General features: G+C 34.4%; 2 protein-coding genes across 3 annotated transcripts in view; one reads left to right on the top strand and one right to left on the bottom strand.

The window, feature by feature from the left end:
• LOC123713317 (protein crumbs) overlaps nucleotides 1-17,872 on the bottom strand; it is a 55,217-nt gene that overhangs the window by 12,833 nt on the left and 24,512 nt on the right. For both annotated transcript variants that reach the window (XM_045666923.1, XM_045666927.1), the window contains exons 12-29: nucleotides 17,600-17,728; nucleotides 16,303-16,406; nucleotides 15,781-15,990; nucleotides 15,296-15,437; nucleotides 11,653-11,760; nucleotides 11,450-11,572; nucleotides 10,290-10,438; nucleotides 9,242-9,437; nucleotides 8,556-8,745; nucleotides 7,969-8,148; nucleotides 7,335-7,557; nucleotides 6,309-6,551; nucleotides 5,600-5,812; nucleotides 4,637-4,919; nucleotides 4,022-4,193; nucleotides 2,346-2,487; nucleotides 1,556-1,648; nucleotides 406-731 (exon numbers count right to left, since the gene is read on the bottom strand). In XM_045666923.1, the coding sequence (XP_045522879.1) occupies nucleotides 406-731; nucleotides 1,556-1,648; nucleotides 2,346-2,487; nucleotides 4,022-4,193; nucleotides 4,637-4,919; nucleotides 5,600-5,812; nucleotides 6,309-6,551; nucleotides 7,335-7,557; nucleotides 7,969-8,148; nucleotides 8,556-8,745; nucleotides 9,242-9,437; nucleotides 10,290-10,438; nucleotides 11,450-11,572; nucleotides 11,653-11,760; nucleotides 15,296-15,437; nucleotides 15,781-15,990; nucleotides 16,303-16,406; nucleotides 17,600-17,728 (3,226 nt within the window). The remainder of the gene's footprint in view (nucleotides 1-405; nucleotides 732-1,555; nucleotides 1,649-2,345; nucleotides 2,488-4,021; nucleotides 4,194-4,636; nucleotides 4,920-5,599; nucleotides 5,813-6,308; nucleotides 6,552-7,334; nucleotides 7,558-7,968; nucleotides 8,149-8,555; nucleotides 8,746-9,241; nucleotides 9,438-10,289; nucleotides 10,439-11,449; nucleotides 11,573-11,652; nucleotides 11,761-15,295; nucleotides 15,438-15,780; nucleotides 15,991-16,302; nucleotides 16,407-17,599; nucleotides 17,729-17,872) is intronic.
• LOC123713330 (nitric oxide-associated protein 1) lies at nucleotides 12,518-15,067 on the top strand. Its single transcript, XM_045666936.1, has 3 exons — nucleotides 12,518-13,498; nucleotides 13,577-13,694; nucleotides 13,861-15,067. The coding sequence occupies exons 1-3, from the start codon at nucleotides 12,684-12,686 to the stop codon at nucleotides 15,040-15,042; spliced, it is 2,115 nt and encodes a 704-aa protein (XP_045522892.1). The 5' UTR covers nucleotides 12,518-12,683; the 3' UTR covers nucleotides 15,043-15,067.

Below are 17,872 nucleotides of genomic sequence, written 5' to 3' on the forward strand. Positions count from 1 at the left end.
TATTTACAGGTTACAAATGTATGACATGATATGTTAAATAATACAACAATTTCGCTAATCCACTAGAAAACTAAACCTGCGTCAACCTTAAGCTAAATAAATTCGTTAAGTTTTAGAATCTCTTTTTTTAATTCTATAGTGCACGTAATTTTTAAGTTTCTTACTATTATTTTTCAATGTCGAAAACCTTATTTCTTATAAGATCTCAGAAATAAGGTTAACCGTTGAAGTTTTTAAATATTTTACGTTCTTATGTAAATAATGTATATATTACTAACATAATATGAGCTAACATACTAACAAAAGTCAATATTTTTTGGTTACTGTAATATAGCAACTACCAACTACAACAGGAAATAAAAAGGCTTATTATTATTATTAATATGCCTAGACAACATAACTTACATATAATCATTCCAAGTATTAGTACACGTCGCGTTATGATGACAGGGCGTAGACGCGCACACGTCATCCGACACTACGCCCTCTAAAACCCCATTGGGGTCCAGCTCCACCTCCCCAAACGGAGGGGGGAGGGCAACGCCCTCGACTCGCAGAGGGAAAAATTCCACAATGGTTGCATTCAGTCCATTTGATATTTGGACGTCTTGAATGATACCTTTGAAGTACTCGGAGTCGTCTGGTTCGAGGATGGGTGCTTGAGTTGTGTTTGGTAGCAGAGTGGGTTCGGTGGGCACAATTGGCGTTGGTGGACCACCGAGGTATAGTATCTGTAAATAGTATGTATGTTGTAATCGTTTTTTTAAAAGCAGTTTCTCCTGGCTTTACCTTGCGACTCTCATCCCTGAGGTCGTAGATTCAAACTCTGCTTGTGCACAAATGGGCTTTATTATTATTATTTATTTGTTTGTTCAGATCAGATATAAAATCATAGAAAGTAAACCAGCGTGCTTTAGTCCCGTAAATTTAACGGCGTGTGTCAGGCACAAAACGCTGTTATCCTAATTGCCTATTAGAAATGACGACGCTTACGAAACAGATCATCAATCTGAGGCCTAGGCCTAAAACGTAGCACCATTGGTCATTTATAATATTTTTGATAGGTTTGTGTACACAATCACACATAACAGATATTGCTTAGACAAAAAGGAATGGAAGGAAGGAATCGTAAAATATTTGAGTATGATGAACTATGTTGGGTTACAAGCGCTAAATTCCGTAAGTCCACAGTTTTTTTTTAAACTTAGTGATATCGAGATGATCTGTCGATTTTCTTATTAAAATCAAGTATATGGTAACTTAGGGCATTACCTAAGTTTAAATTCCTTTAATTCCCTTTCATATAATATAGAAGACCTAGAACTAACCCCCCCCCCCAAAACTCGTTACGTAATACTTGAAAGCTTCCTTAGTAAATTTGATTAAAATTAAATTACTTATTAATCTTACGTGAGGCTACATCGTTATGTCCTATGATAGCTCAGTATACCAAACAATACTTTTATGTAAAAACGTGGTAATACAAATACCTATTGATATGAAAATATACTTTTAAAAGCAAGTAGGTAGGTAGGTAGGCAAGGTTAGTAAATACCTGTGCATCAAGTTGTTTAGCAGCGGATATCGACTTTCTAAAGTATTCAGTTCCATTTAACTTCACTTGCACCAGTGTTGAATTTCGTACCACCTGAAAATTTAAATTACAGAATTAAAAAAGGACTATTATTAGTGCAGCTTTCTTTAGTACTTGCACTTTGATCTTTTGATGTTTTTTAAATCACTGACATTATAATTAGACTGTGTTTGAAGATGGGAGTAACAATAAAACTGTCTTCATACTTTATTAAGCTTCCATTATTTTATTATTTTTGTTACGTCAACACATTACTGACACACATACAATGAATGCAATGTAACATTTGAAGAGAGTTCCTAAGTATGGTTTTACTCTCGGGGCGTAACTCCCATGACTTAGTTAATAGCTATGAAAGGAATTACTGCATCGTAACTGTTGAAGAGAGAGCTTGCGTCTGGTTATCTTCTTGAGACGTGACTCGCACGATTTAGAAAATCGCCAAGCTTATAAAACTAAGAACGCGTGTGTAAGCAAAATAAACAGCCTTCGCTCGTATACTTATATAATAAAAAAATGCTAATTATATGATTAATAAACTTTGATGAATTTTATAGAGATTAAACTCTGAAGGATTATTATTATTATTTTCTTTCCAATTAAATTTAAAAAAAAAAACATATTTAAGTACTCTCTTGTCTCTTTCTACCAAATTGTGTTTACCATTTGATAAAAAGAGACAGCTTTAATTAAGTTCAAACGATGCAATTGGAGTGATATTTTTTATGTATTATTAAATAAGTCAATTTACCTGTATCAGATGCAAGTGTCCATTATCAAGCCTGGTACCCCCCACTGTGTAATCTTCGGGTGTGTGGTTGAACCGCAGATGTACCAACAACTCCCCACCCTTCAGAGACGCCGCCACCAATGTCTCATCGGTACCGCCGTATCTGTAAGTTATATATATGAATGAATTGCTGTTCGTTTGTCTAGCTTCAACTTCATAACGGCTCGATTCGATTTGCCTAGTTAAGATTTTTGGAAGGGAAGGTTTAAACAATAAATAAAGGAATATACTATTTATTTATTTATTCATTTGGGAAACAAACAGATACATCTCTAAAAGTAGAAGTCAGAAAAGAAATATAAACATAAGAATTAAAGCATTGGATATATCCACCAAAAGTTTCACTGATAAAAAAAAAGGATATAAAGCAAAACAAAACGTGACATAACAGAGAACAAAATATTTAAGTAGACAATATAAAGTTTATAGATCGGTAGAACGACAACAAAACACATACTAGTAGCCAAAATAAGAAGAAAGATACAAGGTTTACTACTCGAATAGTTGTTTTAACCTATTCTTAAATGAAGCAGTAGAGGAGTGCGAAAAAAGATCGATATTAGTAGTAGAATCAAGAGTAGAACACATCCTGTGAAGATACTAAAGACAACAGTTGTATTTCCAGAAAAACTTAACGTTTTTGTTTTTTTTTAGAAATGATTTTACAACTGTCTGAATTAAAACATTTTTAAATAAATCTCTCCATAGTAGCTTATCATTAAAAAAATCAAACACACCAATACAAGCAATACTCGTCGAGCAAGTTAACTTTTCTCGCCGAAGCCGCGTACAAATTATTTGAAGAAGTCTATTAAGTATGAGGTTGTGCAATTATTTAATCAATGACCATCTAAAATTCGCAATATTAGCGCGTTTAACAAATTCAAAAGGACATTAAAAGTACATGTCAAAGTGAATCTAATAAAATTAGCACGAGTATTTCGCTCGTATATACAAAATATTAAGTTTCTCATGTAAATAAAATATATTTTTTTGGTAATGAGAAACATTACACTTGGTTGTCATATATTTATTTATGGCTTTAGAAATTTGCGTTATGACCTAATTTTTTTTTCTTCATTTCCTGAACTCGCCCAATATATTAGTGTCGTATATAGATAAGGTCTCAGATTTCTCTATAATTAAATAAAATTAATTAAAATGTAAATTTGAAGAATTATTATTTATTTATTTATTGTATAAGTGTTCTTAATATAAAGGAAGTTGGTGTGGTGGAAACACAAACTATACACAGTTTTTCTATCCACCAGAAGATTCAAATGGCAGTAAAAATTACTTACCTATGTTAATATTGGAACAGTTGAAATAATTCCGATCTAAAAAATATAATAATAATTTTATAAATATCTACATAACTTACCTAAGTAAGTAGTAGAACTTAGTTCTCAATTTGTGAAGGTACATAAAAACTGATGCTTCCTGAACCTTCTACTTCTACTATGAAAAAAATAGTTTATAAGGGACTAATCGTAAGTTCAAGTATTTTTTTTAACGTCAAGAATCGAAAGCCGTTATTCTCTCTTCAGAGCCATTTAAATAATGCTATGTGAATCTAAACCAAACAAAAAAACATCCATTAATGAAGGAACTAATATATTTTTGCATTATCTTTGTACCTGCTAGACCCAGATCCGAGATAAAATATCTGCCCCGTTGGTTTGCGCGTACGCACGAACATGGAGATATCGAGTGCCGCGTGCACCGCGCGTCGAGCTGCCTCTGACACGTTCACCACTACCACGGAGTGGCGTCGGGCTGACTCTTGCCCGAACGTTGCCGCAGTGTAATCTTTAAAAAGGGGAAATAGAAGATTCAAAAATTATTATAATATATATATTATATATCTAATTTTTCAGCTTGCTGTAATCATTTCATTTTCCGACATTGATTGTTGTATGATTGTAAAGAAAAGTGATATTAAAAGAGTATTTTATCGATTTAGATGAAAATTTAAATGAAAAATATATATGTATATGTTTGCAGTAAAGTAGTTAGATGAGAGAGTTAATTTAATCTCTAGACGTTTAGGAAACTCGTTAAACGTTTCGTTCACTCACTTGTCTGACGGTATTTTAGCGCTTGATTGAATATCGATATTTAATTAACGGTCTAGAGATCCAATAAACTCTCTGATTTAACTACTTTACTGCGACATCTATAAAAAATCCAAAATTTTAAGCATCATACAAAATTAGGTTTAAAAAACGTCAAAATTTATAAATTAAACTCACTATACTGGCAAGTATGTCCCAAATAGGGCCGGGGGCATGAACACACGAAAGTGGTCCAAGCATCTTCACAATGGCCCCCAGAGTGACACGGGTTAGGCTCGCACTGCGGGGTCCGGGGGCAGGACGCAAGAACTCCTCTCAACACCACCCTAGGACCCTCATCTTCTTGACCCTCGGGGTCAATTTCTGTTTCTGTCTCCTCTGTCTCTTTCTCTCCCCAATCTGATCCCACACGTTCCGTGCTGAATTCAGGTATAGTTGTATTCGAATCCTCTGGAAGTACCTGTAGAAATTTAAAATCTTTAAATAAGTTGGTTTTACAAGCTGTTGGTAAAATTGTGGTTATATATTTGCGTTATACTTTCGTTTTGACCAGTTTAATGCATTCGAGAAATCAATTGTCCAAATTTAAAAAAAATATATGGGCTAAGTACTTATTGGACCACCCTCGTGTCGGCCTGGACGTATTGATACATGATTGACTACGGTCTCCAAAGCTCGGCCTTGTCTTAAAAATTCGATCGTGTCCTTCGAGTAGTGGTTAAACCATTTGGCTCCGTACAGCCTTACCCAAGACAGAACACATTTTTCTTAATATAAAATTTCTTAACTCCTCAACGTGCTATGAGCAGGACTAATATCCCGAGCGTTGAAATCGCCCAATAAGGTCCATTACAATTAAAGTCCTTTGACTCTCCTCAGTCGGCAGCTCATGTGTTGTCGTCGTGGTAAGCAAGGAAGCATCTGGTGCGGGTAATCTGTTTCTACCGGTTTATGTCCAGGCGCCTCTCTCATGACAATGTATAGCATGGCGGAAGATGAGTCTCACTTTATCGGTCATCGAGTGAGTGAAATACCACGTGATTTTTTGCCTTCCGTGTTACCACGATCAGTTTCTCGAAGTTATCATTGCCTGTGAATTCTCTATCGGCTTTAGATAATATTTAAAGATAAAATATTCACCCAATGTTGATTAACGACGACATCCTGAAAACATCCAACGAAGAAATTCGGTCCGTGCGTTAGTGTTCCGTACGAAGAGCCCGTTGTACCGAGCCGTGTCGACGGAAATGACGTCACCGTAGCGTTGAAGGCTTCATTCTGACTTATCGGGTATATTGTTTGCTCCTCGTTTGCAGACAGCACCACGTGTGACGAGTTGATTGTTACAAAAACCTGAAATAAGTTGTTTTTTTTTAAACTTATGTTACAGCAATGTAGAAAAGTAAAGAAACAGATGTTTTTGTTTATTAACATTTCGCTGTTCAAGCAAGTATTAATCACGCATATATGTAGAAAATCAAGTGACAATCCTGAATTTACACGTTCTTTTTACGAAATAAAATTATTAAACGGCAAGCTGCTAAGTCAAGCCATTTTAACACAGTTTTCTAGCTATCAACAATACGCGATTTGTACGAGATCTTTGTATGGCTTACGTTAGTTACTAGCTGACAGAAGTTGTCCTGTCCACACGTAAATACAAAATACTCAACAAATTGTTAATCTAAAATATCCTCGAATCCAATTGAACACACATAAAAAGTTTCATCAAACTCGGTCCAGCCGTTTAGGACAATTTTAATAACACACGCGCAGATTTACATATTAAAAAATGTTTTCAGCCCTTCTAACCACGATTTCACAATAAATATGCTTTCGATTCACTAACCTTCTGCCAGTTACTATCATTTAAATTGGATCCAATAAAAACTCCCTCCCACTTATTCAGTAGACTGGAATGAAGATTCAGTCTTCCGTTTGACAACTCCAAGAAGAAGTACGTAAGCCCGCGACCCATCGCCAACAGACCATTTCCGAGGGTAGTTTTGAACCGGAAAGAGAGGTCATAACCTTCCTCACGCGATGTGTTCACTTCCACAAAACTACTCTTTTCCAGAGACATAGTTGTTATCTGTAATATGCAAGATAAGTCTTATCTTTAAACATTGTAATTCAAAAAGAAAGGATATAATAGAAATTCTAAGTGTGATCTTCAGAGTTGAGACAGCGCTGAGTATGTCAAAAACATAGTATAGAGAAACGGGAATCACAGATCTCGTTAAAAAAATATGTACGCATCGAATTCCGTCAGAATTATGAAATCAGTCAGTTGGTGTGTTGGCCCATCTGATGTTAAGTGTTACCGCCGCGGCCGCCCATGAATATTGCCAGAAGGCTCGCGTTGTCGACATTTTAAGAATTGGTAAACACTTTTTTTGTAGTCGAAGACAGGCATTTTATTGACTTGAATAAAGTCATCATTCAAGTCAATAAAATCCCTGAAATGACTAGAGGATGCCTTTTTTAAAACTTTTTTTCTAACTTTTATTGCTGCATATAAAATTATATATAAAAAATCAGTGGCGCTACAACCTGTTTTAGGTGTAGGCCGGTATTTTTTTTTGTACGGTACGGTTTTAGGTATTTCCGATTCGCGATTATTTCACAATCTACTAGCCTATTATGTGATCAGCCTCGTGCCTGACACATACCTTCGACTGTGTGGGTCTAAGGCAAGCTAGTTTCCTAGCGATGTTTTCCCTTAAAAGAGTTCCTAAATCTAAATTTTTTATAAAAACTTTGTTATATATTTAAGCATTTTATGATTTAAGCATTTTATGATTTAAGCATTTTATGATTTAAGAAATAATTCACTGTAAATAAGCGTTTAGTGTATATCGATTTTCATGTCTACCTTTTCACACGTAGTCCCATAAAAGCCCGGCGCACACGAGCAGTTGAAGCGATGGTCTGTCTCATTGGCGAGCCAAGGTAAGCAGTTGCCTCTATTAGCACAGGGTGAATCTGCACAGCCTCGTAGTACAACTGAACAGTTTCGTCCACCCCAACCCGGTTCACATAGACACATGTACGACGCGTGCCCGTCGTAGCAACGTCCGTGAGCGCATGGCGCGTACCTGTTCGTTACATTTATTTATTAAACATACCAACATAATTATATATCCTGCAGCAATTTCACAAATTTTACACATTTAGCCATTAATTTGTTAAGATTACATATACATACTTATCATCCCCCATATCACAAAAAATATGATATGGGTGATAAGTAAAAAAGACAGTTTGAACATATTCAGGTACGTATATAAGGTTGACATTATATCTATATAATTAGATCATAAACAATTCGATTTTTTTTATTTCGATAAGTAAGAACGAACGTCTTACAGTAGTATTATATATATATATATATATATAGTCTACAGTAGTCTAGTATATAGTCCACTATCTTTAGAAAATATATATTTCTAAGAACAATGTACTATCATTTTAATATGCACCTACATAATCTGTGTCTAATGACTTACCTAAGGCACTCATCGATCTCAATCTCACAATGATCCCCCTCGTACCCGGGCGCGCACTCACATCGGTACTCGCCGATACCATCCACGCACTTGCCGTGTCCGCAAGGCGACGATTCACATTCGTCAATATTTATCTCGCAACGCGGTCCAGTTGTGCCGGTCACGCAAACACACTCGAAACTGCAAAAAAAATCTATATTTATAATACTATCTCAGACAAGATATTTTTACTCCGTTTCGTCTTGTATTTTGACATACTACCCGCAATCTTCAAGTTTAAAAACACCTTATAAACGTGAAAACAAAAAACATATTCGTTAAATGCTTCTAATTTTACATTTACTGCCAGTTCTCAAATCAAGGCCGTAGAACGAAAGAGAAGAACTGGCAATAATATAAATATAATGTTAATTAATTGTATTTTTGTTTAACTGTACTTTTAGATTATATGCAAGCAGTAATGATAATAAAAAAACCGCCATTTTGTTGTTGTTTAATTTAATAAACATGGCAAGTTTAAATTTTGAGAATTTTTGGTTTAAAGGTAAATTTCAGCGACAAGGGGGCTAGTTATTAGATTCACTTACCCTCCAGCATTTTCGAGCGAGAATGGCTGATAAAACACCTGTGGTAATAGCATATGCGGCTGCGGACCCACTTGCACGGGTGGAGAATCGGGCGTCCGGTACAAACTTGTGTTACTTCGTTCAAGACATATGCCATCGTATTTGCATGGATTACTTTCGCACTCTTCTATGTCGATTTCGCAATTTTTACCTGTAAAAATATACACGGATTTGTATAGATTTTTACTAATTTAATTACTAAACCAAATAATAAGTGGATTTAAGTCCGATAATTTTTTTTGTTTGCTTGGATTTTTTTAGTAAATCTTTTTTTAGCATTTTATCAAAAAGTCGATGGCGTTCGATAGGCACAGAAGGCTGATCACCTACTTGCTTATTCGATTAACAAATGATCAAAAAACAGATACAGAAATCTGAGGCCCCCACCTAAAAAGGTTGTAGCGCCATTGATTTTTTTTTATAATAAAGCTATATCAAGTACAGTATAGAGCATTGTTCGCCTAGTGGTTTTAACGTCTCTCATCCCTGGGTTCGTAGATTCGGCTGATGCACCAATGGACTTTCTGACAGCCGGACGTTAAAGGAAAACGTAGTGAGGAAACCAGCTTGCCTTAGACTTTCCATAGTTTCCATCTATATAGGTTTAGCTCCTAAATTTACCAAATTACAAATAAAATATGACATACCAGTAAATCCCGGATGGCACATACAATGATAATCATTTAGGTCGTCTATACACGTGGCCGCATTCCTGCAGGGTTGCGGCGCACACTCGTCAATATTAGTTTCGCAGGTGGGTCCATTGTACCCGGTACCCGTACAATCACATGTGAAACTGTTAACTCCATCAGCACAGTAGCCGCCGTGAAGGCACGGTTCCGACTGAAAGATCAATGACCGGTTAATAATTTACCCCTTAACCAAATTGAACAAATGGCAGACACGTGAATGCACAGCCATGAAGGATCAAGTTGGTTTATCTTTAGAAGAAATTCAAAAATTATTCTATTTATGGCGAGAGTTTTATTTAACAAGGGGCAAACGGGTAGGGGGCTCGTCTAATGTTAAGTGATACGGTATAGACAGTCATATTGGCAGAGGAATTGTTACGCTCTTTTCTTGAGGGACCCTTACTCGAATCGTTTCGGGAATACTTCAGTGGACAGCTGGTTCCACGTAGTTGTGGTGTGTGGCGAAAACTACCTTAAAAAACGCTCATTTGTGAAAAGACCAACGTCTAGGTGGAATTTCGGAATCTGCCTGGACCGATGATGAAACTCAAATGCAGATAGTCATCCGAACCATTTCTCTGAAAAACTCTCATGGTAAATGCGGTAGAAGATGCAGAGATTCCACATCTCAACGCAATGTCGTTCTGTTAGAAGTATTCTTGTACTACCAATAAATGTGTGTCCGCGACGGAGGATGATACCGAATTGATTTTATATTTTAAGTATCGTTTCACCTCTAGGTGAGAAATGCTTACTAAACAGAAGGTATTAGTATGTCAGCCAAACAGGGTGCAAGATTATAATATAACAGTTCGCAAAGTGACTGGTCGCCAACGATTCGAACCGCTCTCCGTTGAATACGGTCAAGAGGAAGGAGCTGGTGCTGGGGAGCTCTCATATATAGTTGAGAACAGTATTACTCTTATCTCATAAGGTAATACCTCAGTAATGAAGGTGTCATCGTATTACCTTCTTCTTTCAGGACAATATTAATTTGACATACCTCGCAATCGTCAATATCGATCTGACACCTGGCTCCAGTAAGCCCCTCGGGACAGAGACAGGAATAGCTCGCTATCCCGTCCACACACGTTGCACCCGCCGCGCACGGATTCGTCGCGCACTCATTTATGTTTATTGAACAGTCTTTGCCTGAAAACAATTAAAAACCTTATGTTAATTAAGTATTTAAAATAATATAAACATACATTTTAACATAACATAAATTCAGTATACAACATAATAATAATAAAAAAATAAAAATAACAAAAAATTATTTGAAAAAGAATGAATTAAGATACCTCAGGTAATTTTTACGTAAAGTTTTAAAATAAAATAAGTTTCAAATAATGAGAGGTCAACCTCCTAATTCACTTCCAAGAATATAACACCGTTAGCGTCATGGAAATAAAAATAATGACAATATTATGCACATAATTATATTTGTACCGACCTTCAAATATTCTAAGACGTGTGACGCTAGCCTCTAGCTTGGGAACAATGCACAAAGAATAGGCTTAGGTTTCCATAATGATTAATGAATTTTTTTATAAAAAAATATTTGAGAAAAAACATATTTTATTCTATTAAATTTATTGACCAATTTCATCTCAATTTGTTTATATAAGAAAATTGGAATTTTAGTTAACTACATTTTGCTTGTACCTTTAGGAATATATGCATACCTATATATACCCTTGGACTATAAAAATTGGTATAACGTTTTTTCTACGTTGTATACTAAATAAGTAATCATTATATTAAGCAATAACATAGTATTATTTATGAATTTGTAAGGGATTTATAATTTAGAATTTTTGTATTCCATTATAAATAATACTGAGCGGTAATAAATTTTTGTCTACTACCTTCTCAGACCTCCAGATACATATTAGAAAGTAAGATTTTTTCTGTACCTACCAACCTGAAACTAATTGCTTCGCAGTGAATCAACTCATGATAAAACATTGTTTAGCCGAGGATAGAACCAACTAAAATGAACTGAACAGACACGACCATTACGTCAATTATGTCTCCAAAAACAAACCCCCAATTTGATAGAAAAAGACATACGAGTACTTTGGTTAAAATATTGCTTTGATTGATTATAAATAAATAATTCAACAACAAAGGTGTAATAATTGATTATATTATTTGACTGACCTTCAAATCCTTCCACGCACGTACACTCGTAATTATTTTCGAGATTCTGACATGAACCACCATTCTTACACGGCGTAGATAGACATTCATCTATATCTTGCTCACAACTATCACCAGTGTAACCTGAAATAATAATAAAATATGAATTAATCAGGAAATATACAACAGTAAATAAAACTTCCAAAGACTACTACAGAATTTACCTGGTTTACAGTAGCACTGGTATGAACCGGGGATGTTTACGCATACTCCGTGGTTGCATATCTTCGGCATAAGAGCACATTCATCTATATCAATCTCACAAAATCGACCTAAAATAAAAATTAATTAAAACAAAACAGGAAGCTTAAAACTTTTAACTCAATTAATAAGTGGAATGAAATTATACTATTTTAATTTACCAAAAAGGTATAATTTAAGGACAATTATGTAATTTTTATAATTTTAGGTAAACAGAAGGGTTACGCTGCTGTAAATTATATGAAATTTATTTATCAGAACATAATATTTGGTAACGAAATAAATAACCACAAACCTTTAAAACATAACCATATTATCAAAATAAAAAATTCACAATTCATTGGAAAAATATTGATTAAGCGGGAAATATATGTTAACCGCATTTGCAATAAAGAAGCTGTATCAGTTTACATATTGTAACAGTTTACACAAGTGATTCGTGAGTGAACAACAAGTGTACAAATGAATCATTACTCATGAGAACTGTACATCATTATAATATATGACGAACATTATATTGTTTTACGTTACGTAGTACATCGGATTATAGCTTTATTAAAATTAAAATACCATTAAAGTTAATATTGTACTCAAATATAACTAAATATTTTAAAAGTATTAAAAGCATATATAAAAATGCGATTTACTAATATTTACATACTTCGGAAAATAGATATTATTTTAAGTTTACCGCGTAATCACATGACGTGTAACAACAGTCTATTGTCTATTCTCTAGAAAATTAAATATAAATCGTCAACTCTTACTAGTTTAGAGACCTGACAGTGACAGTGACTTAAGCACTGGATAAATAAATAAGAATGATCATTGATCAATCAAAACATTCCGTAATTCGTATTATGATTGTGTATGCTTGATTATTTAGTTATTTTAAAGGAATTTTAATATACAACTACTACTAAAAATGACCCCAATCCATGTGTATATTCTTTACTAAAAGCCATTGGTGCATGTGTTAGGAAATTATAACGCGATGCTTTATTTATCGCGAAATATTTTGAGGTTATGTCGGAAACAAATAATTTTTGTGAATTATAACCATACAGAAACTGCTAATGAGATTATATCCAAGCAAAATAACGAATTGACGACGAACAAAAAAGACTTTAAGATAGTTTTGACAGAAAACAAAACAAAAATTATATTTAACTCATATTTAGAGCATGAAAAGCTTGAACTGGGTTACTTCAAGTATCACTTGAAAACACTCGCCAAAGCAAAAAAGCATCAGACTGATGAATATAGGAAGAAAACTTTACAACCTTTACCTATATCTTTAAAATATTACGTCAACAGTGATGAATTATTGCAAGAAAACGATGCGGAAAATGTACCTGAAGAGACCACTGTATTTCAATTACCATTTGCAAAAACTACTCCAGTTGACATACAAGAGGAAAGAGTCATATTAAAAGATGAACCTGTTGATGAAACTAAGGAATATGATCACTCAAACATTAGCAAATGGATGACCAACTATGAACACTTTGATGACACTAATCTTTGTGAGGATGAAGACGAATTACAAAATGAATGGACCAAACAGTATGGAACACCTGACCCAACAAGCACTATTAGCAATGTTGGCTGCGGTGGTTGTGGTGCATTACTTCATTGTAATGATCCTGCTATACCTGGATATATTCCAAGTGAAATATTTAAGGGTCGTTCAGTTAAAGAACTTCGAACTATTGAATGTCAAAGATGTCATTTTCTAAAGGAATACAATATTGCATTGGATGTTACTGTCCAGTCTGAAGAATATGAAAGACTCCTCCAATCTATAAAGTAAATAATTGATCTTATTTTCAATCTAAATGTATAATAATAATTATTCTGTATACAAATAATAACTTAATGTTTCAGATATGTTAAGTCTCTAGTTTTACTTATGGTGGACATACTTGACTTTCCATGTTCTATTTGGCCTGGCATTGTAGATGTCATTGGCAAAGATAGACCTATATTCATTGTTGCAAACAAGGTATTTAGTAGTTTATAAAATATATATTTATAACCTCAGAATTGGTAAAAGAAATAATGATTATTGAATCAGTTTATATTTTTAAAAGGGTGTTTGTTATGCACTCATGTTAAATTTAAAAGGGTCTAAGGATTTAATATCTACTTATTTTGTTATATTATTCTAGGTTGATCTTATTCCTGGTGACAGTATTGGTTATTTAAAGCGCATAAAAGATTCTTTAATGGCTGAAATTAATAGAACAAAGCTCGGTGAGGCGAAAATACGTTATGTGGGTTTAATATCTGCCAAGACTGGTTATGGAGTTGAAGATCTCGTTACAGCAATGTTCAAACATTGGTTGTATAAAGGTGATGTGTTCCTAGTAGGCTGTACAAATGTAGGAAAAAGTTCACTATTTAATGCTCTTTTACAGTCTGATTACTGTAAGGTACATGCTGTAGATATAGTGAAGCGGGCAACAGTCAGTAGGTGGCCTGGTACAACACTAAACCTACTTAAATTCCCCATCAATAGGCCATCTGCATGGAAACTCTCAAAACGGACAGAAAGACTTGAAACTGAAGCACACCTTTTAAAAGTTGAAAGGGAAATAAGAAATGCACAAGTTAAAGGGCAAAAGTATACTGAAGTTCCATCATTAATGGGCCATATTGGAAGAACATTTGCTGATTATGAATATCTTCAGGAGAATGTCTTAGAGAAGAAACAACCACTCACTGTTTTAGATGACAAACATGAACTGTTCTATAAAAGTAAATGGCTTTATGATACTCCAGGTGTCATTCACCCAGACCAAGTACTACCACTTTTAAGCACAGAGGAATTACTTTTGACAGTGCCCAAAAAACTTATTAGACCTCAAACATATTATTTGAAAAAGGGCTATTCATTCTTTATTGCCGGTTTAGCTAGAGTTGACCTTATAGACTGCGCAGCACCTTGCCGTTTTACCATATATTGCTCTGAACATTTACCAATAACTGTTGTTAAAACAATTGATGCAGATGAAGTATATGAAAAATTTGTTGGTACAGAACTATTTGCTGTGCCAACTGGGGATGTGGAGAGGCTGAAAAAATGGCCAGGACTTAAGAAAAAGGATGCACTCATAGAGTTTACTGGGGAAGGACTAAAAAGTTGTTGCGGGGATGTCATACTTTCTTCAATAGCGTGGGTGTCGGTGACAGCAAAACCTAACACCTTTTGTGAGGTGTCTGCTTGGACTCCAGAGGGCAAAGGAATACATAAAAGATACCCTTCATTACTTCCATTTGGTATTCAACTGAGGGGTAAACGCATTCAAGACACACCAGCATATAAATTAGGTAATGTTTTTGTAGAATAGATTTAAGATAATAAAATTAATACATGTTAAATGTTTTTTTTACCCTACACGCAACTGCTGTTACACAAAATAGACTTTCTGGACACATGGCTATATATTTCAATTTTTCAAATTAAATTTAGCCTAAAAAATAAATTGTACATTTTCACCTAAATAGTGGTCTCCTATTAAAATAACGATAGGAGGAGGATATTCATAAAAACCTTAATAACGTCAATATTGCCAGTAACGGAATAGATATTAAAACACTTACCAGTATGACCAGGCTGGCATTGGCATCGGAACAATCCATTGTCTAGTGCCAAACAGGTGCCATTGTGACAAGGTGAAGAGGAACATGCCGATTCAACGCTGGCAGCTGCACAACGCCATGTTCCATTTTGTTCTACACACTCCTAAACGAACACAAGAATTATTTTCTATTCGGGTTTTTTATTTCGTAGTTTTATATAATAGTAGGATCACTTCTTTCACCACGGACAGACATTTGTTATACTGTGTGGGGTTCCAGCGTAATTCAATTTTTTTATTGATAATAAAATTACTGGATACTTGAAAATAACAATCATAGGGAGTTCATTGTGTAATTAGGCAAGACATTACACGCTACAATGACATGGCTTGAGCCTGTAAACATGGCATAAACCAACCACGAAGTGTGACAAAAAAGAACGACATGTAATACAGTAATGTATTATTAACTCAAAATAATATTAGTTAAATAATAAAAAAAGTTACCTGCCGATGCGGACAAGGCGAAGCCCTACAGTCTAAGGTTACTTCACAGTAGGGACCCCCAAAACCTGGACGACAATCGCAATCAGTGCCGCGACATATTCCCCCATTGGCGCATCCCCGACCACAATCACCAGCAAGTGAAGTGGCCATATTTACGTCACATCGTGCGCCCGTCCAACCCGCCTCACAGTCGCAACGGAATCCGTTTGGCTATACAAAATAATTTTACGTAAGAATCGTACTAGCAAACGTAAGGTATATTAATAGAAAATTAACTTTCACAAGCATTTCACCTTCAAATAGTCTGCTTACAAGATTTAAAAAATAATATTTATATTTTGAATATTTACATTATTTTGCTCATATTAAACGCGACGTTATTATTAAACAGTTATTTTTGGGTTTATTTGAATAATAATTTCTAAATAATCCTTGTGTGGATTACAACTCCATATTATATTATATTGTTTTATCATTAATACATGCAGAACTATTAATTAAGCTGATATCAAATCAACTTACAGTATCGCGGCAACCCGTAGAATGCAGGCAAGGGACTGAGGCACAACGCTCGACTTTTGGTTCCGATAAAGCTTTACCCGAAGGCCCCACCTCGCAGTACATACCTACAATACATATTCGATTATAAATAATCTCACTTGAAATAAAGTAAATACTGTTGAATTAATACCTTATAAAGAAAACCGTTGTAGAAAAAAGCCATTCCGGGTTATGCGAAAAAATCTAACATGCAAAAATGCTTCTTTACTCTGAAAATATGGACGGAAAATACGACTAGGTAATCCTCTCATGACAAGTTATTTTATGGGTGTTCTGTCTTATAAAATTTTAAAAAAATAGTACATTCTATTAAAATTAATTATCCTAATAAACTAGATCGCAATTAGAAACATAAGCAAACGACACATACACAACAGAACAGTCTTCTCGAGATCCATTGGAAAGCACAACAATGCCACTATTGACATTATTAAAACACACACAAATATACATTAACATTCCATCCGTATATTTTACTAACGGTTTAAATACAATCAAATTAAATTTGTTACCGTCCGTTAGTAAAATATTGGAATTGAAAGCAGTCAGTCAGCAGTTGTTACCAGTCACAACATCAAAAACCATCGAGATCTATTGATCACACATAATACCTTATTGTTAAAAGTTGGTCCCAAAAGAAAAAGTGCAAATGTATTGCCTATAAGCTTCGTGAACGCTGCCTTGTGCTGGACTCTATATTAGGATATAATTTGTACAATAGCGTGTAATATTCGAGATTATAGATTTTAGTTTTATAAAGCGTTTAAATGTATTTATCTTAGTACAGTAGTGGCCACCATAATTCCCATAGGTTAAATATATCCAAAACTACAGCATATATCTGAAATATTACCAATAATAAACAGTAAAGTTTGAATAGTCCATCACCGTTTTCCAGACTTCTTAAAATAATATTATTATTTCCAAAACTTTCAAAGACTTGTCAACGGAATAGTCTTGACACTAGTTTTTATTACATTTAATTTCATTCCAAATTCAAAAATAAATCCAGTATGTAAGCATATTAAACGAAAACGAAACGATGGTGCCCTTCGTTCGATTGTTATTGGTCAACAGAAAATCAACGCGTTCACACGCATCTTGCATCTTCGTTTTACAATGTGGATGACATTTACTAGCGTATTTAAACTAAATAAAACCATCTTTATGTTATTCACTAAATTTCATACAAAATGTTCTTAAAAAATATCCGATAGATTAATTTATATTAAAAAGTTTGAGAACTTCGAAATCTTACCTCTATAAGGCGGCGGGCAAGTACAATTAAAGTGTTCCGGTGTCCTGGTGCAAGTGCCACCGTTCTGACAGACTCCGCTCTCACAAACACTTTCCAGAGTGCTGCAGTTTGGTGATACACCTGGAGCACCTGCATACATATGTAGTTTAACCTTTAACTTCGTTATTATTTAGATTGCGTATAGATTTAAATATTAAATGGACAACATTAATGTGAAAAATATAATTTAAATTTACAAAATAAATGCATACAAAATGTAAACAATATGCAATA

The sequence above is a fragment of the Pieris brassicae genome, chromosome 1 (assembly GCF_905147105.1).
Source record: "Pieris brassicae chromosome 1, ilPieBrab1.1, whole genome shotgun sequence".
Classification (NCBI taxonomy): Eukaryota; Metazoa; Arthropoda; class Insecta; order Lepidoptera; family Pieridae; genus Pieris; species Pieris brassicae.

What these genes read in the sequence shown, in the direction of transcription:
- LOC123713330 (XM_045666936.1), top strand. Translation starts at nt 12,684, where the DNA reads ATGCTTTATTTATCGCGAAATATTTTGAGGTTATGTCGGAAACAAATA. An exon ending in AGACTCCTCCAATCTATAAA is followed by an intron (nt 13,499 to 13,576) that starts GTAAATAATTGA and finishes TTAATGTTTCAG; the next exon opens with ATATGTTAAGTCTCTAGTTT. An exon ending in TATTCATTGTTGCAAACAAG is followed by an intron (nt 13,695 to 13,860) that starts GTATTTAGTAGT and finishes ATATTATTCTAG; the next exon opens with GTTGATCTTATTCCTGGTGA.